The 25055-nt window shown below is 49.3% G+C and overlaps 2 protein-coding genes across 3 annotated transcripts; one reads left to right on the top strand and one right to left on the bottom strand.

The window, feature by feature from the left end:
• Positions 1-257: 257 nt before the first annotated feature.
• On the bottom strand, positions 258-8260 carry POLR2E (RNA polymerase II, I and III subunit E). Of its 2 annotated transcripts, XM_082206763.1 has the most exons (8): positions 8106-8260; positions 6032-6206; positions 4458-4573; positions 3851-3931; positions 3289-3347; positions 1870-1948; positions 925-1011; positions 258-838 (listed from the first exon to the last, which is right to left on the bottom strand). In XM_082206763.1, the coding sequence occupies exons 1-7, from the start codon at positions 8160-8162 to the stop codon at positions 946-948; spliced, it is 633 nt and encodes a 210-aa protein (XP_082062889.1). In that variant the 5' UTR covers positions 8163-8260; the 3' UTR covers positions 258-838; positions 925-945. The 2 variants fall into 2 exon arrangements, with proteins under 2 accessions (XP_082062889.1, XP_082062888.1); XM_082206762.1 differs by having other exon boundaries at positions 258-1011.
• Positions 8261-18847: 10587 nt separating this feature from the next.
• On the top strand, positions 18848-24257 carry FGF22 (fibroblast growth factor 22). Its single transcript, XM_082206750.1, has 3 exons — positions 18848-19448; positions 21852-21955; positions 23671-24257. Exons 1-3 carry the CDS (start codon positions 19061-19063, stop codon positions 23863-23865), a joined length of 687 nt encoding a protein of 228 aa, XP_082062876.1. The 5' UTR covers positions 18848-19060; the 3' UTR covers positions 23866-24257.
• The last annotated feature ends 798 nt before the right edge of the window (positions 24258-25055 follow it).

Here is a 25055-nt window from a genome sequence, read left to right as displayed (position 1 = left end):
CTCCCTTCAGATGTCAAGGAAATAAACAGTTTAGGGAAGTTTTTAATGTTTGATCTTTTTCTGTGTTTTTAATATCCTGTTGGAAGCTGCCCAGAGTGGCTGGGGAAACTCACCCAGATGGGCGGGGTATAAATAATGAATTATTATTACACAACTGGGGCCATCTTTCCATCCATGGTTTCCCCTTTCAGTTTTTTCCACTACAAAACGTTAGGCACTTTCCAAGTGCTCAATAATAATCCTAATAAAAATAAACATTATTAGTTCCAGTGCTTTATTGAAATGATAACCTTATTAAGACAGTCGAGGCTCCTTTTGAGAGAGGCGGATTTCCCCCAGCAGTGATCAGCAAAACAGAGAAAGGAAGAGGGACGTTCTCAGGAGTCCAGGAAACCCTTTTTCTCGCAAACGGTTTACTGCAAGCACACTCTAAAGGCAGAGAGGCCTCTACATACGTCCTCCATCCACGCTTCTTCCAAAGCACACAGTCAAAAGCTGCTTCCAGGCCACCCCATCAGCGTAAGGAAAATATACCCAGGCCCATTTCAGTTGGGGGTGGAATTATCAGAAGGGTGCTTATTGTGGCGTTAGCAACTGGTTCCACTTCAGATCTTGAGATCTAGAAGCTTGGGTGGTTCGAAGCAGCAATCGTACGTCCAAGAAGATTCCCACCCACCTGGGATTTCCAGAAGAGACACAAACACGTACGCCCCAAATTCCAATCCTTGCAGTCACTGGGAAGGCAGGTTTGCCGTCTACGCGCTGCACGAAAAATTGACGGAACCACGAGGCGGCACAGGAGAAGTGTTGGTATCTTGTCAGGTATGCTGTTCAAAAGCTGTCAAAGAAGCGTTTCTCAGCCAAGAAGATCTCTCTGAAATGAGGCCGCCCACATTTCCTCTTAAGGTAAGGAGATAAGAGTACCTTGCAAAGTAGTTTTGCCGGCTACTGCACCAGCCGGTAGGTGATATACCGTCCGGCCGTCTCGCTGGGACGGATGATCTTCACCACCTGGAAGTAGACAGTTCTCAAAATCAGGTACTGATTTGGGAGAAGGCAGGTACTGGTTTCAGAATCAGGTACTGATTTGGGAGAAGGCAGGTACTGGTTTCAGAATCAGGTACTGATTTGGGAGAAGGGAGGTACAGTGGTGCCCCGCAAGACGAATGCCTCGCAAGACGGAAAACTCGCTAGATGAAAGAGTTTTCCGTTTTGGAGATGCTTCGCAAAACGAATTTCCTATGGGCTTGCTTCACAAGACGAAAATGTCTTGCGAGTTTCTGCTGGTTTTTTTCTCCCCCCCCCCCCTTTTTCTAAGCCGCTAAGCCGCTTATCAGCTGATCCGATCAGCAGATAAGCCGCTAAAAGCCTCTAATAGCGCTAATCCGCTAATCCTTCAATGGGCTTGCTTCGCAAGACGAAAAAACCGCTAGACGAAGAGAATCACAGAACGGATTCTTTTTGTCTTGCGAGGCACCACTGTACTGGTTTCAAAATCGGGAACTGATTTGGGAGAAGGCAAGCAGAGAACCAGTAGCCTTTTTCACACAATACACGCGTAATGTATTGGAATCTGTTGGCAGTGGTGATGGCAGCTAATTTCAGTAGTTAAAAAAAACATGAGACTTAATCGAACAGCCCCTGCCCCCTTTAAATTTACTGCAATGTTCTCTTTCCCATGACTGTAAAACAAGCATGTCCAACAGGCAAAAATGGGGCTTTTCCTCCTCCCTAAAAAAGGTCAACAACTTTGACTTGAACCCCAGTTTTTAGCTCTGTGAGTAGATCACAGTCTCTTGGGAGTTGCTATGGACCATGAACTGGTCCCATCCCCTTCGATTCGTGTGTGGCCTGTCCCCAAGTCCTTACCTGGCCTCGCTTGATTCCAAAGTAGCGAGCCACCGGGTCCCCGGCCTGTATCCTGGGTAGCTGGTTCTCTCGGAGCTTACTGGGGGAAAGAAGTTAAGGGAAAGCAATCCATCCGTTTCACCTCCCCGGGAAGAAAGGAGGCAAGTGTAACAAGCCAGGTTCGATTCGGGGAGAATCATAGAATCATAGAGTTGGAATAGACCACAAGGGCCATCGAGTCCAACCCCCTGCCAAGCAGGAAACACCATCAGAGCACTCCTGACATATGGTTGTCAAGCCTCTGCTTAAAGACCTCCAAAAAAGGAGACTCCACCACACTCCTTGGCAGCAAATTCCACTGTCCAACAGCTCTTACTGTCAGGAAGTTCTTCCTAATGTTTAGGTGGAATCTTCTTTCTTGTAGTTTGGCTCCATTGCTCCGTGTCCGCTTCTCTGGAGCAGCAGAAAACAACCTTTCTCCCTCCTCTATGTGACATCCTTTTATATATTTGAACATGGCTATCATATCACCCCTTAACCTCCTCTTCTCCAGGCTAAACATGTCCAGCTCCCTTAGCCGTTCCTCATAAGGCATCGTTTCCAGGCCTTGGACCATTTTGGTTGCCCTCCTCTGGACACGTTCCAGTTTGTCAGTGCCCTTCTTGAACTGGGGTGCCCAGAACTGGACACAGTACTCCAGGTGAGGTCTGACCAGAGCAGAATACAGTGGCACTATTACTTCCCTTGATCTAGATGCTATACTCCTATTGATGCAGCCCAGAATTGCATTGGCTTTTTTAGCTGCTGCTGAACTCATTCAGGTCCTGGCTCGTGGCAACTAGCGTCAGACCAGGGCGGTGGGGAGGGGGGACAACCCCTTCTGGCCCGAGGGCCACGCTCCCTTCTGAGGGCCACATTCGGAGGGCAAAAGGGGATGGAGAAATCAACACCGAAGCTGCGTGGTACGGGGGTTAGTGTCAGCGTTAATTATCTTCCTTATGTATTTTGTGTTTCTGTAACATGACCTTTGGGGCACGGGCGGCGCTGTGGGTTAAACCACAGAGCCTAGGACTTGCCGATCAGAAGGTCGGCGGCTCGAATCCCCGCAATGACGGGGTGAGCTCCCGTTGCCCGGTCCCTGCTCCTGCCAACCTAGCAGTTCGAAAGCACACCAGCGCAAGTAGATAAATAGGTACCACTCCAGCAGGAAGGTAAACGGTGTTTCCATGCGCTGCTCTGGTTCGCCAGAAGCGGCTCAGTCCTGCTGGCCACATAACCCGGAAGCTGTACGCCGGTTCCCTTGGCCAATAAAGTGAGATGAGCGCCGCAACCCCCGAGTCGGTCACAACTGGACCTAATGGTCAGGGGTCCCCTTTACCTTTACTTAACATGACTTTTGAGACCTATGAGGATAGCGCAGGAGAACGAAAAGAAGGATACTATCGGGCCAGTAACTCGGTCACCTCCTCTTTGGTCATGACAACATGCTCAGGAACCAACTGCAGAGGCGGAAAGAAAGAAAGGTAGAATAAGAATAAGAATAATTTATTATTTATACCCAGCCACTCTGGGCGGCTTCCAACAAAGGCCCTGGCCTTAGTTGAGACCAATCTAACCACCTTGCGACCTGGGACCTCCAAAGTGTTGTCATTTGTGGACCTTAAGGTCTTCCATGGGGCGTACCAGGAGAGGTGGTCCCGTAAGTACGAGGGTCCTAGGCCACACAGGGCTTTAAAGGTCAAAACCAGCACCTTAAACCTGACGCTGTACTCCACTGGGAGCCAGTGCAGTTGGTAAAGTGCTGGGTGAATGTGATCCCGCGGCAAGGACCCCGTAAGGAGCCTCACTTAACAACCCCCCCCCCATTTTCCAACGCCCACTTTCAGGACCACCATTTTAGAACAACCCAGAGCGTCCGTTTAGTTTTCTTCTCATCTTGGAAGCTTTCTGTTGCCAAAGCAGCATTTACACAGTGTTAAATCAAATGGAGGAGACGCCTCACCTCGTGTTCAGTGATGTTGATCAGCAGCTCCTGCTGAAGAAACTGCTCAAGGATGTACTTCGGAGCCATGTCTACGAGAGACTGAAAAAGAGCGGGAGGAGAAGGGACTTAAGCTAATGTCAGGCCACAACCACAGAGCCTAGGACCTGCCAATCAGAAGGTCGGCGGTTCAAATCCCCGCAATGAAGGGGTGAGCTCCCGTTGCTCGGTCCCTGCTCCTGCCAACCTATCAGTTCGAAAGCATGTCAAAGTGCAAGTACATAGATAGGCACCGCTCCGGCGGGAAGGTAAACGGCGTTTCCGTGTGCTGCTCTGGTTCGCCAGAAGTGGCTCAGTCCTGCTGGCCACATGACCCGGAAGCTGTACGCCGGCTGCCTCGGCCAGTAAAGCGAGATGAGCGCCGCAACCCCAGAGTCGTCCGCAACTGGACCTATCGGTCAGGGGTCCCTTTACCTTTTTTTGAGTAAACGCCCCCCCCCCGTCTTATACACAGAAAAGTACGGTATTTCTTCGCCGGTGAAGGTTCGCTGCCCACCGAACGTCTTGTGCCCAAACTAGCGCCAACTGTGCCCTCTGGGCTGGACACCGCGCAGCCGGATTTGGCTACCTGTTTAGCAGACGGGGTCATGCCCTGCTGAACCACGATGAGGGCCCGGGTGATGTTTTCCTCCTGCATCCGCTGGCAGTACATCTTAATGGTCTTAATCCCAACCTTTGGCTCCTCTGAAAGGGAAGAAATAATAATAATTTATTATTTATACCACGTCCATCTGGCTGAGTTTCCCTAGCCACTCTGGGCGGCTTCCAAAAAAATATTAAAATACTGTAATACATCCAACATTAAAAGCTTCCCTGAACAGGGTTGCCTTCAGATGTCTTTTAGTCAGATAGTTGTTTATTTCCTTGACATCTGACGGGAGGGCGTTGCACAGGGAGGGTGCCACCACCGAGAAGGCCCTCTGCCTGGTTCCCTGTAACTTGGCTTCTCACAGTGAGGGAACTGTGACAAATTAACGTGCCATTAAGGTAAGATGGAAAATATGCAGGAGAAATGATTTTGAGGAGATATGGAGGGTGTTCGTAGAATGTGTGCTGTTAAATGGGGGTTGGAGGATGGATGGTGTCTAACAGATTGAGGTTGAATCCTGGCAAGAAAGAAGGACTGTTCTTGGGGGACAGGAGGCGGGCGGGTGTGGAGGACTCCCTGGTCCTGAATGGGGTAACTGTGCTCCTGAAGGACCAGGTGCGTAGCCTGGGAGTCATTTTGGACTCACAGCTGTCCATGGAGACGCAGGTCAATTCTGTGTCCAGGGCGGCTGTTTATCAGCTCCATCTGGTACGCAGGATGAGACCCTCCCTGCCCGCAGACTGTCTCGCCAGAGTGGTGCATGCTCTGGTTATCTCCCGCTTGGACTACTGCAATGTGCTCTATGTGGGGCTGCCACTGGGATCAGCTGCCGAGACCATATAACCCCGGTCTTGAAAGACCTACATTTGCTCCCAGTACATTTCTGATCACAATTCAAAGTGTTGGTGCTGACCTCTAAAGCCCTAAACGGCCTTGGTCCAGTATACCTGAAGGAGCGTCTCCACCCCCATCGTTCTGCCCGGACACTGAGGTCCAGCGCCGAGGGCCTTCTGGCGGTTCCCTCATTGCGAGAAGTGAGGTTACAGGGAACCAGGCAGAGGGCCTTCTTGGTAGTGGCACCCGCCCTGTGGAACGCCCTCCCACCAGTTGTCAAAGAGAAAAATAACTACCAAACTTTTAGAAGACATCTGAAGGCAGCCCTGTTTAGGGAAGCTTTTAATGTTTAATAGGTTATTGTATTTTAGTGTTTTGTTGGAAGCCGCCCAGAGTGGCTGGGGAAACCCAGCCAGATGGGCGGGGTATAACTAATAAATTATTATTATTAAAACAGAAAGGGGTCAAACAATCGCAAGAGGTGCGGAAATTCTGGGAGGCTGGACAGTTACAATGGAATGGTCTCGGTGGTGGGGTGCACATTTTTATTCTTACTTATGATTATTACTTTGTCAAAATAAAAAGCTCCAAAAATAAAAACTAAAGCAGATCCTGTTGAAAGAAAAAAGAGAAAGCTAGCCAAGTCTAAGAAGAAGATGACACAATCAAACCAGCAGTCGAAAGGGGATCAAACCTTTTGCTGAATGCCATCGCCTCACCTGGGAAGAAGACAAACATCTGATCGGTGGGGTCATCGTTGTGGGCTACCAACACGGTGAGGTCCGTCCGCCGGGGTCGCCCTTCGCTGGGCTTGTCGCCAAACTGGGCTTTGAACTCCTCCAGGGTCTGGTCCAACTCGTCCTGGGTGACTAGGTAACCTCGATCGTGACACAGCTGGAGCGATTTGGAAGTAAGGAAGAACAAGAGGGGAGAGAGAGAGGTCCATTTATTCAGAGGGCATCTTGAGAGCCAGCGTGGGATATAGAGAGCCCTGCAGATGTCGGGTCAAAGGAAGAGCCTCTCATTCTCACAGAGGTCGGTTCCTCCAGGAAACCCAAGAGACTGAGAGGATAGGGAAGACACAGCACAAGAGGAAAGAGGGATGAGGAGAAGAGAGGGTTCCTTGGGGAGGCTGTGCAGTAGGGGGAGGTGGGAGGAAAAAAACCTTCCCAACAATGGTCCGTACAGTTCAAGCTCTGGTTTTCCCAGTAGGGATGTATGGAAGTGAGAGCTGGACCATCAAGAAGGCTGAGGGCCGAAGAATGGATGCTTTTGAATTCTGGTGCTGGAGGAGACTCTTGAGAGTCCCATGGACTGCAAGAAGATCAAACCTCCCTAAATAGATAGATAAATAGATAAATAGATAGATAGATAGATAATGAATGAATAGATAGATAAAATAAATAAACAGATAAAGCTATTTCCTCGCTAGGCGCATTTCTCCCCCGGTTTCCCTCCAAAAGTCTCGAGGGGGGAAGGAAAGTATGTGTGTGTATGGAGGGGGTATGACACTTAAATTCCCACTTTTGGGATAGTAATGTCAATCTGTTCCGGGGTTGTTTTTTTAGCTTTTGTGTTGTTTGGAAAGCAGGGTGTTGACAGCAGCCACAAAATTAAAAGACGCCTGCTTCTTGGGAGAAAGGCAATGACAAACCTAGACAGCATCTTAAAAAGCAGAGACGTCACATTGCCAACAAAGGTCCGTATAGTTCAAGCGATGGTTTTCCCAGTAGTGATGTATGGAAGTGAGAGCTGGACCATAAAGAAGGCTGATCGCAAAAGAATGGATGCTTTTGAATTCTGGTGCTGGAGGAGACTCTTGAGAGTCCCATGGACTACAAGAAGATCAAACCTCTCCATTCTGAAGGAAATCAGCCCTGAGTGCTCACTGGAAGGACAGATCCTGAAGCTGAGGCTCCAAGACTTTGGCCACCTCATGAGAAGAGAAGACTCCCTGGAAAAGACCCTGCTGTTGGGAAAGATGGAGGGTGCAAGGAGAAGGGGACGACAGAGGACAAGATGGTGGGACAGTGTTCTCGAAGCTACCAGCATGAGTTTGACCAAACTGCGGGAGGCAGTGGAAGACAGAAGTGCCTGGCGTGCTCTGGTCCAGGGGGTCACAAAGAGGCGGACACGACTAAACGACTAAACAACAACAAATTCTCCAGCCGGCCAAGAGATTTTAGCAAGGCCAGGGGCGATTCCCCTCTCCATCCATTTTAGCACCTTGTGGCAGAGAGTTCCGTAGGTCAACCCGGCATCGCCAACAGCACACTGAGTCAAAGAGGGAGTTGCCCTGAATCTACCACCTATGGTTTTTATCCTTACGGCATTTTACCTATGCCAACGTCTTACGTTCTCAACGACGCCCCACTAAACTAAGACGCGTCTGGGTCTTGCAATCTGCGCCCATTCAAAAGGAGTGGGGTCCCTCTCCCATCACAAACAAGGAGAAGGGGACGACGGAGGAAGAGATGGTGGGACAGTGTTCTCGAAGCTACCAGCATGAGTTTGACCAAACTGCGGGAGGCAGTGGAAGACAGGAGGGCCTGGGACAGGTGAGGCTGCTGATCCCTTATTTTCAAATCTGAAAGTTGACAGCTATGGACATGACCCTTAATTCCCCTCCAGAACTGTCTTCGCACAACGGCCCTGCCAGGTAGGTCTCCGAAGTACTGCGCATGCGTTATAAAAGGGAGCCCCCCCCCTCTTCAGCCCCCTCCCCCCACCTCGTCCCCGGTCTCTTCCGACCCCCGCTCCCTTCTCCCCTTCTCCCTGCCCGCCCGCCCAGACCTGCATGATGGTTTTCCGGATCTTCCACAAGCGGTACGTCTCCTCCTCGTCGTCCATGGCGCCCGGCGAAGCGTCGAAGAACACGAAGGACGCGCTGCGCAGGCGCAATAGGGTTTTAAAAAGCCCCCGACAAAACTACGCATGCGCACGGCGCGTCGCCCGGGCGCCGTTTTATGACGCTAAAGACTCCACGCATGCGCATAGAGACTTCACTGTCTCCCCAACGAGCGCCAGCAATGGCATTTCTGCGCACGCGCGATTTTTTTTAAAGCTATCGCGGGGTTCCTTTCTCTGCGCATGCGTTCTACCGACGCAGGCTTTCTCTCCCTGCCGGCTCTTGGGTTTCTCCGGCGCCGGAATGCGCAGGCGCCAACGCTTCCGGTTGCCCTGCTGTCGCTATAGCAACGATGGGACCATAGAGATACTACGCAGGGGGGAAAAATGAAGAGTAGTGCTAGGGACACAAAAGTTGCTGAGCTTTTGTTAACCCTATATATGGCTTAAATGCACAAAAAACCCAATATATTAGCATTTTATTCTTTTTGTTTTCATTTTATATTTTTTACTTTTTTGCATTTTTTCTTTTGTTTTTGGAAGATTTGGGTGTAATGCTTAATTCCTGCCTTCCCTGTCATTTAAAAAAATGCAATAATTTTATTTTTTGAAAAATAAATAGCAATAATAATAATTTATTTATGCAATATATTAGCTGCAGGGAGATGGAATTGGCAGATGTGCAGATTCTGCTGAGCTACAAATCCCAAAAAAGAGCTTCAGCTCCCAAGGAGAGAAAAAAACTACAACTCCCAAGGGAAAAAAACTACAGCTCCCTTTTTTCTCGGGAGGAAAAGCCTCTTCTGGATAGAGGCATCCCTCCAAGAATATCTAGGTGCATGCAGGTTCCCCATTGCGGACAAAAGAAGAGGCATTCTCTGCTCTCCGGAAGATGTTCCCTCCAACATTTTTATTTTTTATTAATTTTCTTTTCTCCCATTTCAAATATACTTATAACATACAACTTACACAACATCTCTCCCTCCCCAATTTTGGACTTCTCTCAACTTCCATTTCTGATTTATTTACCTGACTAATATATTCTGCTATTTTCTACAAATACCGTATTTTTCGCTTATATTACATTATTTGTTCTCTATCCATCAAGTTGTGAATGTCTATTTAAACCCTACCATCAGGTCCATATTCTTTCTTTCTTTCTACAGATGTAATATAAAAGGTTCCCCTTCTTTTCCAAAAATCCCTATTGTCCTTTTCCCGAAGCTTCGCTTTTCTTTCGGGAATTATAGGGACAAAACTACCTGAATTGTATAGAAATTTATTTATGTTTGCGACTTCAGCGGCAAGAAGGTTACTCGCCCCAAAATGGAAAGAAACAAAGGAAGAATGGATTTTTAAAAAACTTATAGAATATGCAGAAATGTGCAAAACCTACAGGAAGAATTAAGAAATCCCAACAAACTTTTTATAAAAGAATGGAAATAGTTTATTGAATATTTACAGATAAATTGCAAATGGGGAAAAACATTGGCAGGGTGACTGTAACAACCAGTAGTTTCGTAAAAGTATATATTTAAAGTGGATAATTAATTGGATTTGATTTGATTTTAATTAATTTTTATAATGAAATGTTTCCAGAATGTTGCACTATTTTATTGTTGTTAGCCGCCCTGAGCCCGGCTTCAGCTGGGGAGGGCAGGATATAAATAAAATTTATTATTAATAATATTATTAAATCAGCAGATTAAATGAATTTGCATATGCAGAAGGCATTTTTAAAAATAAATTTAAGGAACCGCGGAAAGAGGGGGGAAGGAAGTCAAACTTTGCAACGTGAAAATGATTGCCAAACGAATGTATACGCCTGATCAGTATAATTAATGAATGTTAAAATGTTGTGGTTATATAAAGTAAGGGATTACAGCTGTTAAAGATTAAGTAAAAGAAAAGGAAAGGAAAAAATCGGATAAAATTAAGGGGAAGGATTTGCTGAAATAATTTTGGGAATTGGAATGCAGAAAGGGGAGGTATGGGGAAGTCGATGAAATAAGTTTAAGAAAAAAAGGAGTTGAAATTACACATGTTTGTTTGTTATTGTATGTATATTTTTGTATTGTGTGTATTGTATGTGTTTTTAAAATTTGTGAAAACTTAATAAATATTTATAAAATAAAAAAAAGATCAGTATAAATAGAAACTTAAAAAATAAAATAAATACATATGTGCCTTAGTCATGCCCATTCATTTCAATGGGCTTACTCTGAGTATGACTAACACCCAGACATCGTAAATATCCATCTGCATGATGCGCAGGGAGAGGGGGAAAGGTAAACAAGCGTGAGCTCATGGGGAAATGGAAATCCAAAAATAATGCAGACAATTATGTTAAAGGGCTTAAAATGACGACGGCACAAACCGGCTCGTCGGCTGATGTAACGGGGTAGAATCCTGCCCTCTTGACTCAGGCTGCAGAGGACGTCTCCTTTGCAGTCCAAACGCAGGGCTGAAAACACTTTGAAGGCGCATGACTCCTCCCGAAAGAATTCCAGGAATTGTAGCTTTCCCCAACTACAGTTCCCGGCACCCTGGGCAGAACTACGGTTCCCAGGATTCCCGAGTGGTGGGTGGAATCGTGGTTTTATATATGCATATACCTTTCCGCCAGAGTGTTTACCTTCCCGCCAGAGCGGTACCTATTTATCTACTTGCACTTTGACGTGCTTTCGAACTGCTAGGTTGGCAGGAGCTGGGACCGAGCAACGGGAGCTCACCCCGTCATCGCGGGGATTCGAACCGCCAACCTTCTGAGCGGCAAATCCTAGGCTCTGTGCTTTAACCCACAGCGCCACCCGCGTCCCTTGACTGTAAATATAAATATCAATAAATAAGACCCCAGTCCTCATTGGTTTTTGAATAAAGGGCTGCAGAGCCAGATTACGCCTGCACTGGCTGGCAGCTGCTGCCCAAGGTTTCAAGCAGGGGGGCGTCTCTCTCTGCCAGCCCTACCTGGATATTCCCCTGGCGATCGAACCTGCCTTCTGCATGCAAAAAAAGAGATTTTGCAGGAGAAATTGGAGCCGGTCTTGCAAATACTATGCAGATCTGTGGCGGAAGTAAAGAGAGTTTCCTGTTTGTTTGGCTGGACATCTGTAGAGTCAGCATTGTTGACTTGGCCAAGTTATGTATCTAGGCTAGTTCTTCTCCCTCCCAGGAACGGTTAGGAATGATGTCAGGAAATGAATCAGGAATTTTTAAATGCAGGCATGCGCGATGTATGTAGTCCAAGAACCTGTAATGGTTTTATTTTTTTATTTTTTAAAAAGAGGGTGCAGAAAAAGGGCAAATGAAATGCGAGAACATTCTCTGGATGAGGAAAGGACTTTGTGCGTGTGTGTGTGAATTTTTTATTTTATATATAATATAAAAATTATTACAAGTAAAATAAAATGATATATACAGCATATGCAGAGAAACGTTGGAAGGGATGGAATAGGACGTCCCTATTTTCACGGGAGAAACGTTGGAGGGGATGGAATAGGACGTCCCTATTTTCACAGGAGAAATGTTGCGAGGGGATGGAATAGGACGTCCCTCTTTTCAGGGGAGAAACGTTGGCGGGGACGGAATAGGACGTCCCTATTTTCAGGGGAGAAACGCTGGAGGGGATGGAATAGGACGCCCCTATTTTCACAGGAGAAATGTTGCGAGGGGATGGAATAGGACGTCCCTCTTTTCAGGGGAGAAACGTTGGCGGGGACGGAATAGGACGTCCCTATTTTCAGGGGAGAAACGTTGGAGGGGATGGAATAGGACGTCCCTATTTTCAGGGGAGAAACGTTGGCGGGGACGGAATAGGACGTCCCTATTTTCAGGGGAGAAACGTTGGAGGGGATGGAAGAGGACGTCCCTATTTTCAGGGGAGAAACGTTGGCGGGGACGGAATAGGACGTCCCTATTTTCAGGGGAGAAACGTTGGAGGGGATGGAAGAGGACGTCCCTATTTTCAGGGGAGAAACGTTGGAGGGGATGGAAGAGGACGTCCCTATTTTCACGGGAGAAATGTTGGAGGGGATGGAATAGGACGTCCCTATTTTCAGGGGAGAAACGTTGGAGGGGATGGAATAGGACGTCCCTATTTTCAGGGGAGAAACGTTGGAGGAGATGGAATAGGACGTCCCTATTTTCACGGGAGAAATGTTGGAGGGGATGGAATAGGACGTCCCTATTTTCAGGGGAGAAACGTTGGAGGGGATGGAATAGGACGTCCCTATTTTCAGGGGAGAAACGCTGGAGGGGATGGAATAGGACGTCCCTATTTTCAGGGGAGAAACGCTGGAGGGGATGGAATAGGACGCCCCTATTTTCACAGGAGAAATGTTGCGAGGGGATGGAATAGGACGTCCCTCTTTTCAGGGGAGAAACGTTGGCGGGGACGGAATAGGACGTCCCTTATTTCATTGGGGAAACGTTGGAGGGGATGGAAGAGGACGTCCCTATTTTCAGGGGAGAAACGTTGGCGGGGACGGAATAGGACGTCCCTATTTTCAGGGGAGAAACGCTGGAGGGGATGGAATAGGACGTCCCTATTTTCAGGGGAGAAACGTTGGAGGGGATGGAATAGGACGTCCCTATTTTCAGGGGAGAAACGTTGGAGGGGATGGAATAGGACGTCCCTATTTTCACGGGAGAAATGTTGGAGGGGATGGAATAGGACGTCCCTATTTTCAGGGGAGAAACGTTGGAGGGGATGGAATAGGACGTCCCTATTTTCAGGGGAGAAACGTTGGAGGAGATGGAATAGGACGTCCCTATTTTCACGGGAGAAATGTTGGAGGGGATGGAATAGGACGTCCCTATTTTCAGGGGAGAAACGTTGGAGGAGATGGAATAGGACGTCCCTATTTTCAGGGGAGAAACGTTGGAGGGGATGGAATAGGACGTCCCTATTTTCAGGGGAGAAACGCTGGAGGGGATGGAATAGGACGTCCCTATTTTCAGGGGAGAAACGCTGGAGGGGATGGAATAGGACGTCCCTATTTTCAGGGGAGAAACGTTGGAGGGGATGGAAAAGGACGTCCCCATTTTCACGGGAGAAACGTTGGAGGGGATGGAATAGGACGTCCCTATTTTCAGGGGAGAAACGTTGGAGGAGATGGAATAGGACGTCCCTATTTTCAGGGGAGAAACGCTGGAGGGGATGGAATAGGACGTCCCTATTTTCAGGGGAGAAACGTTGGAGGGGATGGAAAAGGACGTCCCCATTTTCACGGGAGAAACGTTGGAGGGGATGGAATAGGACGTCCCTATTTTCAGGGGAGAAACGTTGGAGGAGATGGAATAGGACGTCCCTATTTTCAGGAGAGAAACATTGGAGGGGATGGAAAAGGACGTCCCTATTTTCACGGGAGAAATGTTGGAGGGGATGGAATAGGACGTCCCTATTTCCAGGGGAGAAACGTTGGAGGGGATGGAATAGGACGTCCCTATTTTCAGGGGAGAAACGTTGGAGGGGATGGAATAGGACGTCCCTATTTTCAGGGGAGAAACGCTGGAGGGGATGGAAGAGGACGTCCCTATTTTCAGGGGAGAAACGTTGGAGGGGATGGAATAGGACGTCCCTATTTTCAGGGGAGAAACGTTGGAGGGGATGGAATAGGACGTCCCTATTTTCAGGGGAGAAACGCTGGAGGGGATGGAATAGGACGTCCCTATTTTCAGGGGAGAAACGTTGGAGGGGATGGAATAGGACGTCCCTATTTTCAGGGGAGAAACGTTGGAGGGGATGGAATAGGACGTCCCTATTTTCAGGGGAGAAACGCTGGAGGGGATGGAATAGGACGTCCCTATTTTCAGGGGAGAAACGCTGGAGGGGATGGAATAGGACGTCCCTATTTTCAGGGGAGAAACGTTGGAGGGGACGCAGTTATCTGACCCCCGAGCCCAGGGCCTTTAGGAGACTTCTGAAAGCAGCCTTGTATAGGGAAGTGTTTTTAAAATTTAACATTTTATTATTTATACGTTGGAAGCCACCCAGAGCGGCCAGGGCAACCCAGTGCAGTGGGATGAGGTGCAAAGAACAAAATTATGACGATGATGGAATTGGACGTCAAGCCTAGCTGTTGCGAAACCAAACCAAAGCACAGGTGGATCACCTGTTTGTGGGGAAGCAACAAAACAGGTCAGAGACGACGATGACACCATTCCACACGGGCAGAACACCACAAGGAAGCCCAAAACAGAGGATGAGATAACCCTTTGCACGCTTGTGCCAAGCCACCTTGTCATTTTAAAGAAATGCCATCCTTCTGGTTGTTGTTATGGCAAATCTTCCCAGGTAAGCAGGAGTCAAAACACAAGGAGAAAATGCTTCCAGGATGCGATGAATCCCATAGAACAGAGCAAACTTTTTCAGCAGGGGGCCGGTCCGCTGTAGCTCAGACCTTGTGGGGGGCCGGACTATATTTTGGGGGGGAAATAACAATGAACGGATTCCTATGCCCCACAAATAACCCAGAGATGCATTTTAAATAAAAGGGCACATTCTAATCATGTAAAAACAGGTCGATTCACGGACCGTCCATGGGCCGGGTTGAGAAGGCGATTGGGATGGATCCGGCCCCCGGGCCCCATGGAACAGAGGTTTCCGACTTTTTCGGGTCCACAGGTCCCCTGACCAGCTCTTCTTTGGGGTCCTCTGGACAGCCGCAGCTGCCCCCCCGGTCTCTGAGCTGCCCCAAAAGAGGGGTGCCTCTTCACATTGCCCCACAGAGGCTTAGGAAGCAGACCCTGCCCGGCCCCAGAGGCACCATTTGACTGCGGAGCTTGTAGCCAGGGCTGCTGCAACTAACAGCTGTGGAAGACTTTGGGAGGCAGAGATGCAAGAAGGCATCTGAGGACGGAGCGAAGGAAAGAGGGACACTTGCCTATGGAACCCCTGGCCACCCTTCACAGCACCCCAGGGTCCACAACAAGGGCTGTCTTAATTATATCCGTATAGTTCAAGCTCTGGTTTTCCCAGTAGTGATGTACGGAAGCGAGAGCTGGACCACAAAGAAGGCTGATGGCCGAAGAATGGATGCTTTTGAATTCTGGTGCTGGAGGAGACTCTTGAGAGTCCCATGGACTGCAAGAAGATCCAACCTCTCCATTCTGTAGGAAATCAGCCCTGAGTGCTCCCTGGAAGGACAGATCCTGAAGCTGAGGCTCCAAGACTTTGGCCACCTCATGAGAAGAGAAGACTCCCTGGAAAAGACCCTGATGTTGGGAAAGATGGAGGGCCCAAGGAGAAGGGGACGACGGAGGACGAGATGGTGGGACAGTGTTCTCGAAGCGACCATCATGAGTTTGACCAAACTGCGGGAGGCAGTGGAAGACAGGAGGGCCTGGCGTGCTCTGGTCCAGGGGGTCACGAAGAGGCGGACACGACTAAACTACAACATTTATGTGAGATTGCTGCAGCACCAATGCTGCTATATCTGTCCCAAGGTTTCCACCTCCCAGAAATGTTTGCAAAAGAAAGCAGGGCAAATATTTCCTCCCAGGGCGGTGCGTTCTCACCGTTTTGAGAGCAAACGGGTTCGGCGTGGCCTCAAATGACGCAGGAGACTGGAACGGCCGCATTCCCCGCAGGCCAAGGTTATTGGGAAAAAGAATTTGGGTCATTGCCGAGCTTGGAGGAGCAGCAAAAACTGTCAGTGGAACGTGTGTCGCTAGCCATCCTTCTGCACGCTGGCTAACCCTAACCCTATAGGGCTGTGTCCTAATTTGCATTGTGTTCACAACATCACACCCAGGGCCGGATTTAGGTTTGATGAGGCCCTCAGCTCCTGAAGGTAACAGGGCCTTTTATATGTCCAGCCGTCCTTTGTCAACAACAAAAATTCCTTCCAGTAGCACCTTAAAGACCAACTAAGTTAGTTCTTGGTATGAGCTTTCGTGTGCATGCACACTTCTTCAGATACCTTCTTCAGATGCACACGAAAGCTCATACCAAGAACTAACTTAGTTGGTCTTCAAGGTGCTACTGGAAGGAATTTTTTTATTTTGACTATGGCAGACCAACACGGCTACCTATCTGTAACTTTTTCAACAACAAACGGTCGCTGTTTTTTTGTGTTGAATGGCCATTGATGGACCTAATAGGTATCTCAAGCCATTTGCACACGTTGCCCTGCAACCAGTCCATGCAGAATGTAGACACCCTATATATAGGTAAAGGTAAAGGGACCCCAGACCATTAGGTCCAGTCGTGACCGACTCTGGGGTTGCGGCGTTCATCTCGCTTTATGGGCCGAAGGAGCCGGCGTACAGCTTCCAGGTCAAGTGGCCAGCATGACTAAGCCGCTTCTGGCGAACCAGAGCAGCGCACGGAAACGCCGTGTGCCTTCCCGCCGGAGCGGTACCTATTTATCTACTTGCACTTGGACGTGCTTTTGAACTGCTAGGTTGGCAGGAGCAGGGACCGAGCAACGGAAGCTCACCCCGTCATTGCGGGGATTCGAACCACCGACCTTCTGATCGGCAAGTCCTAGGTTCTGTGGTTTTAACCCACAGCGCCACCCGCATCCCTCACCCTATATATAGAAAGGAGCAAACCAGGGATATTTTAGGGAGCAGGCAGGGCCCATGACTTACATCCTAGGAGCCTGCACAACACAAAACACTGTTGCTGTAGGTAGGTTTTGTTTCATTTGTTATCTTATATTTCGGAAATGTACATCCAGGTTTTTTTTCCTTTAGATTTTTTGGGGACCCCTAAGAGAGCGGAGCCTAAGCTATAGCTTGTTTAGCTTATACGTGAATCCAGCACTGGTCAGACCGCACTGCAGGGCTGGCGCAAGGGCACTGATGTCCCCGGTTCCTGTTGTTAGAAACAAGCTGTCTTTCACTCCCCTGAAATTTGATCAAGTGCAGGTAATTCGCAGCTTATGCGGAGATTAGGTCAATGGGAGCATCTTGGAGCCTTTGAACTTCCATCCCAAAGTCCGGGAAGCAAGGAAAAATCTACATTGTAAAACACAAACATGCAAACAGCTAATAGTCTGTAACTTTTGATCACGAACCCAATTTGAAACGGGGTTTGAATCGTTTCAATTGCAACTGCATATGTAGTGGTAGACTAGCATAGATGGTCATAGAATCATAGAATCATAGAACATGGCTATCATATCACCCCTTAACCTCCTCTTCTCCAGGCTAAACATGCCCAGCTCCCTTAGCCGTTCCTCATAAGGCATCGTTTCCAGGCCTTGGACCATTTTGGTTGCCCTCCTCTGGACACGTTCCAGTTTGTCAGTGTCCTTCTTGAATTGTGGTGCCCAGAACTGGACACAGTACTCCAGGTGAGGTCTGACCAGAGCTGATCTGATCTGCGGGTTTACTTCGGGCGCTATTTCCCGCCCCTTCCTCCCGCCCCACCTGATGGAACTGAGAGCTGCAGATGGAGCACGAGAGAAAAGATACAGAACTGCAGCAGCATCTTCGCTTTGCGCGAAAACAGCTGGAGGGCCGAGTCTGGGGGTGCCAGCTATAGAGGCACAATGGTCAGGATTGGTTCTGGATCGGAGTCCCAATGCCTTGAGGAGTGGCGTTCGCGAGTTTTCCTTTTTCTCCCGGCGGTCAGCTCGCTTTTCCTTCTCTCCACCTCCCTCCTCTTTCTGCAGAATCATTCAGCAACTGGTCAACGGCATCATAGCCCCCACCACGATACCGAACCTAGGCGTGGGGCCATGGTGAGTTCACAACGCCCACACACCCCCACTCCGTCCTTTTCCCCAGAGGCCTTCTGGTCCCGGCGGAAATCTTAACCCTTCCTCTCTGCTTCTCCCCCCCCCCAAACCCCATTTATCGTTACGTTCCTGAAGGGGAGTCCTGCATTCGAATCCGATGGACTACGCCTGGGGAGCCAACGGCTTGGACGCCATCATTACCCAGGTAAAACCTCTCCGCCCTTCCGGGGGCAATCGTTGGTTTCGAAATCTGCGTCACGTCTTCTGCGGAGATACTGCCCGCATTTCCAAAAATAAAATAAAAACTACCGTATTTTTTGCTCTATAAGACTCACTTGTCCCCTCCTAAAAAGTAAGGGGAAACGTGTGTGCATCTTATGGAGTGAATGCAGGCTGCGCAGCTATCCCAGAAGCCAGAACAACAAGAGGGATCGCTGCTTTCGCTGCGCAGCGATCCCTCTTGCTGTTCTGGCTTCTGAGATTCAGAATAATTTTTTCTTGTTTTCCTCCTCCAAAAACTAGGTGCGTCTTGTGGTCTGGTGCATCTTATAGAGCGAAAAATACATTGTGTGTGTTCTTAACATAAACCTTTGCCTATGCATTTTGCATGTGTGTGTCAGCCTCGCCGAACCAAAACAGGATGGGATTTGCAAAGCACCGTCCGGTGCCAAAGGCACAGAACATCTGGCCAACTCCAAAACAGATTTATGAATGGGGAATAAAATTCCATTCACAGCCACACCTTGGCTCCGCCTCGAAGGTTCGGCGATTGGCTGTCGGGGGGCAGGCCCAGCCAATGCCACGCTTCCTTGTCAGAAGGAGGGAATGTACAGCTGAAATTCTTGTCAATGAGAGAGCTGTTTGGGTTCACGCGAGGCTCGCATGCACCTCTCTCTCCTGTCAAAGCTAGATTCTCCCGGGAGCTTTGGCAAATCGAGAATAAACCGAAAGAGGAGCTTCGAGCTTCCGAGTCAGGGATTCTGGAAGGCGCGGCAAGGCGCTGGACCTCAAGGAAACCGCTGCCAGCTTCTGGAAGGCGCGGCAAGGTGCTAGACCTCAAGGAAACCGCTGCCAGCTTCAGGTCTGCCGCCAAATCCTCTGATCGAGACCGGTGAAAGAACAGCAGAATCACAGATCTGCGGAGCTGGAAGGAGGGATCTCCAAATATCATCTAGTCCAACCCGCTACGAGCGCCATGACGCCATTCGTAGGATGTTGACCGCACCCAACGGTGACCCGTGGGACCTCGGGCCTCGCCGTCGAATCCTCGCCGGGCAGCCTTCTGAAGCCCCATGGTGGCCCTCGCCCAAGAGCCGGGCGAAAATTTCTGGCATGGGTCACCAGGACCCACCGACTGCCCACGCCGCCTGGTGTTTTCTGCTGCTGGTCTGGCTCGCCAACTCCGCCCTGGGGCACGGAGACACGGCTTTGCAGCCGCACAGCGGGTATTGGTGGCCGAGGGGGGGCAGGCCCGCCCGCAGCTACCCCCACCTCCAGGGCGACGCGCGGAGGAGGCGGCTCTATTCGTCCACTCACTACTTCCTGCGCATCGGCGGGGACGGCAAAGTCGACGGCACGCGTCGGGTCGAGTGTCCAGACAGTAAGTCTCGCTTGCATTTGATGCTTTCGAACATAGGGTTGAAAGCAAGCTTCTGTTGTTGTTGTTTAGTCGTTTAGTCGTGTCCGCCTCTTCGTGACCCCCTGGACCAGAGCAGGCCAGGCACTCCTGTCTTCCACTGCCTCCCACAGTTTGGTCAGACCCATGCTGGTCGCTTCGAGAACACTGTCCCACCATCTCATCCTCCGTCATCCCCTTCTTCTTGCGCCCTCCATCTTTCCCAACATCAGGGTCTTTTACAGGGAGTCTTCTCTTCTCATGAGGTGGCCAAAGTCTTGGAGCCTCAGCTTCAGGATCTGTCCTTCCAGTGAGCACTCAGGGCTGATTTCCTTCAGAATGAAGAGGTTGGATCTCCTTGCAGTCCATGGGACTCTCAAGAGTCTCCTCCAGCACCAGAATTCAAAAGCATCCATTCTTCGGCCATCAGCCTTCTTGATGGTCCAGCTCTCACTTCCATACATCACTACTGGGAAAACCATAGCGGTGACTATACGGACCTTTGTTGGCAAGGTGATGTCTCCACTTTTTAAGACGCTGTCTAGGTTTGTCGTCGCTTTTCTCCCAAGAAGCAGGCGTCTTTTAATTTCGTGGCTGCTGTCACCATCTGCAGTGATCATGGAGCCCAAGAAAGTGAAATCTCTCAGCTTGCCTGTTCCTTCTCCAGGTGGATCACGTTTGGTCAAAACTCTCCACTATGACCTGTTCATCTTGGGTGCCCTGCTCGGCATAGTTCATAGCTTCTCTGAGTTATTCAAGCCCCTTCGCCACGGCAAGGCAGCGATCCATGAAGGGGAAGCAATCTTCTAGTCCTCATTAAAGCAGAAAAGTGCACTAGCATCCCCAACGAAGCAAGCCTGGGGAGGAAAGAGTCAGGGACGTTTGGGGAAAACTTTGGTGTTCCAGATTTTGCCTGCCTCACATCCTCCCTGGGAGTTGTAGTTCAGCAGTGCCCGGTGAACTAGAGATTCCCGATGCCAGCTTTACGAGAGCAGAATCCTAATTTCAGACGCAGCGATGCTTCTGAATCGTGGCTGCCGAAACCAAAGGAGAGTGATCTTGTGTTCGAATCCTGACAAGTTTCCTGCTTTGAGAACAGGGCTAGTTGATTCTGATTCTCACTGGTGAAGCAAAACTAGCATCCTAGACCAATGGAGTAAGCTCCTTTGGGGTTCACCTCCGAGTCGACACCGTTAGCAAATGCACTCTGAACGGGCGAAACTTCCAAGTTGCCAAATCAGTTTAGTGTCGGTTTTTACGGATAAGGAAGTTGCATGAGTCCTGGCGGTTCTGCAGAGACGTGTGACCGATTATTCAGAGTTTGTTTGTTTTTAGAAAATTGCAGTCTGTATGACCTCAGAGGTCCTCTCATCACAACGACTGCATTTTTTCATGCTTCAGAGAGAGCGCAGAATCCAAAACTGGGTTGGGGAGCAGACTTAAGCTCGAAGTTGTAGGTCAAAGCTCTCAGTTCCCAAAGGGCCTGAGCTGTTGTGATTTGTTTGTTTGTTGTTGTTGTTTAGTCGTTTAGTGGTGTCCGCCTCTTCGTGACCCCCTGGACCAGAGCACGCCAGGCCCTCCTGTCTTCCACTGCCTCCCGCAGTTTGGTCAAACTCATGCTGGTAGCTTCGAGAACACTGTCCCACCATCTCGTCCTCTGTCGTCCCCTTCTCCTTGCGCCCTCCATCTTTCCCAACATCAGGGTCTTTTCCAGGGAGTCTTCTCTTCTCCTGAGGTGGCCAAAGTCTTGGAGCTTCAGTTTCAGGATCTGTCCTTCCAGTGATCTGTCCTTCCATCTGTCCTCCTCACTGGAAGACCAGACATAGCTTAGTAATAATAACGATGATGATGATATAATATTAATTTATTGCTTATACTCTGGGCGGCTCCCAAAATATTAAAAACACGATAAAACACCAAACATTAAACACTTCCCTAAACAGTTTCAGCTTAAGAACGGACCTCCGGAAGGAATTAAGTACTTAACCCGAGGTACCACTGTATTTTAGGCAAATGTCGACAAAAATGAATATAATCGTGAATATACCATACCAAATTTTTTTTTGCACAGTGCTGGGTTAAACTGCTTGCCACAATATGACCATTAGGTAAAACTGCAAACAAAAAAAAGTGTTTTTATTGGGATGAATTCAAACCGAAACGCCGAAGGATTTCCGCGAGGATATTTTAAAAATAAAACCACAAATCGCTGCAGATTTTCAGAGAGCTGAATTGAAGAAAGGTTACGTATGGGGAGAAAACAAAACGGACATTTCCTTCCGTCTCTTAACTCTGGGGCACTAGGTTGTCGTAAACAAGGAGAAGGAATTTTAAGTGCAATTTTTAAAAAACGGAAATAAATTAAGGGCTTTCCCCCGTCTCTTCCAGATATCGTGGAGATCCGATCTGTGCGTGCGGGGATCGTGGCCATCCGGTCAGTCCACAGCGGGTTCTACTTAGCGATGAACAGAAAGGGGAAACTCTACGGCACGGTAAATATTCATGGCGGCGTCTCCTGCAAAACGGCGCCCTGCTGTCAATCGGCTGCTGTCACCCTGATGGGCGGGCGACACCAGTTGACGCGATGGGGCAGGATTTAGCTCTGCAGAGTCCTTCCCCCGTCCCCAATGGGTCATGTATTAATAATAATAATAATAATTTATTATTTATACCCCGCCCATCTGGCTGAGTTTCCCCAGCCACTCTGGGCGGCTCTCAATCACATGTTAAAAACAATACAGAATTAAAAATTTAAAAAATTCCCTAAACAGGGCTGCCTTCAGATGTCTTTTAAAGATAGGATAGCTGCTTATTTCCTTCACATCTGAAGGGAGGGCGTTCCACAGGGCAGGCGCCACCACCGAGAAGGCCCTCTGCCTGGTTCCCTGTAACCTCACTTCTCGCAATGAGGGAACCGCCAGAAGGCCCTCGGAGCTGGACCTCAGTGTCTGGGCAGAACGATGGGGGTGGAGCGGCTTAGTCCTGCTGGCCACATGACCCAGAAGCTGTACGCCTGCTCCCTCGGCCAGTAAAGCGAGATGAGCGCCGCAACCCCAGAGTCGGCCACGACTGGACCTAACGGTCAGGGGTCCCTTTACATTTAAACAAGCTCTAGCTCCGGGCCCCACTCTCTTGGGGTGCCCCCCAAAAATTTAAAGGTAACTGGATGTACATTTCCAAAATATAAGATAAACAACAAATGAAATAAAACCTACATACAGCAACAGGTGTTTGTGTTGTGTAGGCTCCTATCATGTGCAAATGGCTTTAGATACCTATTAGGTCCATAAATTGCCATATAGGAAGCACGTCCAACAGGTAAGATCATGATGTACCGTTAGATCACTGGACGTCTGTGGTAGATTACAGGTAGATCACTGGCTCCCCCCCCCCAAAGAAGCTCAACCACTTTGGCTCCCCTGAAAAAAGCTCAACATTTTTGCCCTTAATCACACAAAAAGGGCCTTCCTTCCTAAAAAAAGCTCAGTAACTTTGACCCGAACCCAGGAAAACAGGGCTTCCCTTTCTAAGAAAAGTTCAACAACTTTGACCTGAACCCCAAAAAGGGGGCAGATAACTGCCAGTTTTTAACTGTGAGTAGATCACAGTCTCTTGGGAGTTGGCCGCCCCTGCCACATAGCATATAAAAAAGTAAAGGGACCCCTGACCATTATGTCCAGTCATAACTGACTCTGGGGTTGCGACGCTCATCTCGCTTTACTGGCCGAGGGAGCCGGCGTACAGCTTCCGGGTCATGTGGCCAGCAGGACTAAGCCGCTTCTGGCGAACCAGAGCAGCGCACGGAAACGCCGTTTACCTTCCCGCTGGAGCGGTACCTATTTATCTACTTGCACTTTGTGCTTTCGAACTGCTAGGTTGGCAGGAGCAGGGACCGAGCAACGGGAGCTCACCCCGTCATTGCGGGGATTCGAACCGCCGACCTTCGGATCGGCAAGTCCTAGGCTCTGTGGTTTAACCCACAGCGCCACCCACGTCCCTTTTCCACATAGCATATATTCAACACAAAAACCAACAGCGATTTGTTGTGGACAAAGGACAGCTGGACATAGAAAGGGCCCCGTTACCTTCAGGAGCGGAGGGCCGCATCAAACCTAAATCCGGCCCTGCTTGCAAAGGGAGGTGTCCTAACGTCCGAGCTGCGTCCGCCAGGCCAAAACCAACCTCCGTCCTCCTTTTCTCTCTGCAGAAAGCGTACACCCCCAGCTGCAACTTCGTGGAGCGGATCGAAGAGAACGGCTACAACACTTACGCGTCCTTGCTCTGGAACCATGAGGGACGCCCCATGTTCCTCTCCCTCAACGCCAAGGGCGTTCCGCGAAAGGGGCCCAGGACCAGGAGACAGCACCTCTCAGCGCACTTTCTGCCCATGCTGGTCTCCTGACGGAGAGCGGGCAACACGCCACGGACTCGTATTGCTTATCAAACGCCTTCTTATATTGAGTATTGAAAAACAACAGAAACTTTCGGGTGGGAGGGGGGTTATTTATTATTTTTGTACGAAAAATAAAGACACGCCGGCGTTCGACACCGGAATGGAAAATCCCAGGAGGTTTGTTGGCATCGCTTTCGTTGCTGTTTTCGGAAGCTCAGCCAGGGCCAGGTCTTTGCAGGTCCACCAGAATGTTTCGGGGAAGGGTGCTGCAAGACTTGGGATGGAGGGCCTAAGGGACTAGCGGCAGGATCACCCAACCTCTGTTTAAAAACCTTCCGTGAAGGAGGTAATAGGGCCGGGCGATATATCGTCCAGCACCAGTCCGAAGTCCGTATCGTGATATCAGTCCGTATCGTGATATCGGTAGTTTTCGAGCTGGCGATATGCAGTCGAACCGCAGCTCCCGAATGCCTCAGTTTCGGAACATTTTGGCTCCCGGACGCCAAAAACCCGGAAGTGCCGTATTTTTTGCTCTATAAGACTCACTTTTTCCCTCCTAAAAAGTAAGGGGAAATGCGTGTGCGTCTTATGGAGCGAATGCAGGCTGCGCAGCTATCCCAGAAGCCAGAACAGCAAGAGGGATCTCTGCGCAGTGAAAGCAGCAATCACAGATTCAGAATGTTTTTTTTCTTGTTTTCCTCCTCCAAAAACTAGCTGCGTCTTACGGTCTGGTGCGTCTTATAGAGCGAAAAACACGTTAAATGCTTCAGTTTTCAAACGTTTTTCGGAAGCCGAACATCCGACACGGCTTCCGATTGAGGGCAGGAAGCTCTTGAAACCCATTGGAAGCAGAGCATCGGTGGTCCAACGTTTCGGAAGCTGAACAGGCTTCTGGAACGGAACACGTCCGACAACCAAGGTTTGATTGTATCGCAAAACCTGATGTGCATTCGTGCGCTGTGCAAAAATCACAATGTGGTGGTCGGGGGGAACCTTTGAAGCCAGTCAATGCTTCTCCTGATTCCTGCAGCCCCTGTTAACTTCGCCGGCTCAGCTCCACACAAACACCCCAGCCTCTTGCATGGGGCAGCGAATCGTGAGCGCGCGCACTGGCAAAAATCACAATGCAGGGAAAACCGTGAAGCCAGCCGATTCCTTTACATAGGTAAAGGGACCCCTGACCATTAGGTCCAGTCATT

This window comes from Podarcis vaucheri (assembly GCF_965113315.1).
Source record: "Podarcis vaucheri genome assembly, chromosome: 18".
Taxonomy (NCBI): Eukaryota; Metazoa; Chordata; class Lepidosauria; order Squamata; family Lacertidae; genus Podarcis; species Podarcis vaucheri.
This window is presented reverse-complemented; position numbering and strand designations above follow the sequence as displayed.

What these genes read in the sequence shown, in the direction of transcription:
- POLR2E (XM_082206762.1), bottom strand. Translation starts at nt 8,162, where the DNA reads ATGGACGACGAGGAGGAGACGTACCGCTTGTGGAAGATCCGGAAAACC. An exon ending in TCCGGAAAACCATCATGCAG is followed by an intron (nt 6,207 to 8,105) that starts GTCTGGGCGGGC and finishes AAATCGCTCCAG; the next exon opens with CTGTGTCACGATCGAGGTTA. An exon ending in ACCGAGTTACTGGCCCGATA is followed by an intron (nt 1,949 to 3,288) that starts GTATCCTTCTTT and finishes TCTTTCCCCCAG; the next exon opens with TAAGCTCCGAGAGAACCAGC.
- FGF22 (XM_082206750.1), top strand. Translation starts at nt 19,061, where the DNA reads ATGTTGACCGCACCCAACGGTGACCCGTGGGACCTCGGGCCTCGCCGT. An exon ending in TCGGGTCGAGTGTCCAGACA is followed by an intron (nt 19,449 to 21,851) that starts GTAAGTCTCGCT and finishes CGTCTCTTCCAG; the next exon opens with ATATCGTGGAGATCCGATCT. An exon ending in AGGGGAAACTCTACGGCACG is followed by an intron (nt 21,956 to 23,670) that starts GTAAATATTCAT and finishes TTCTCTCTGCAG; the next exon opens with AAAGCGTACACCCCCAGCTG.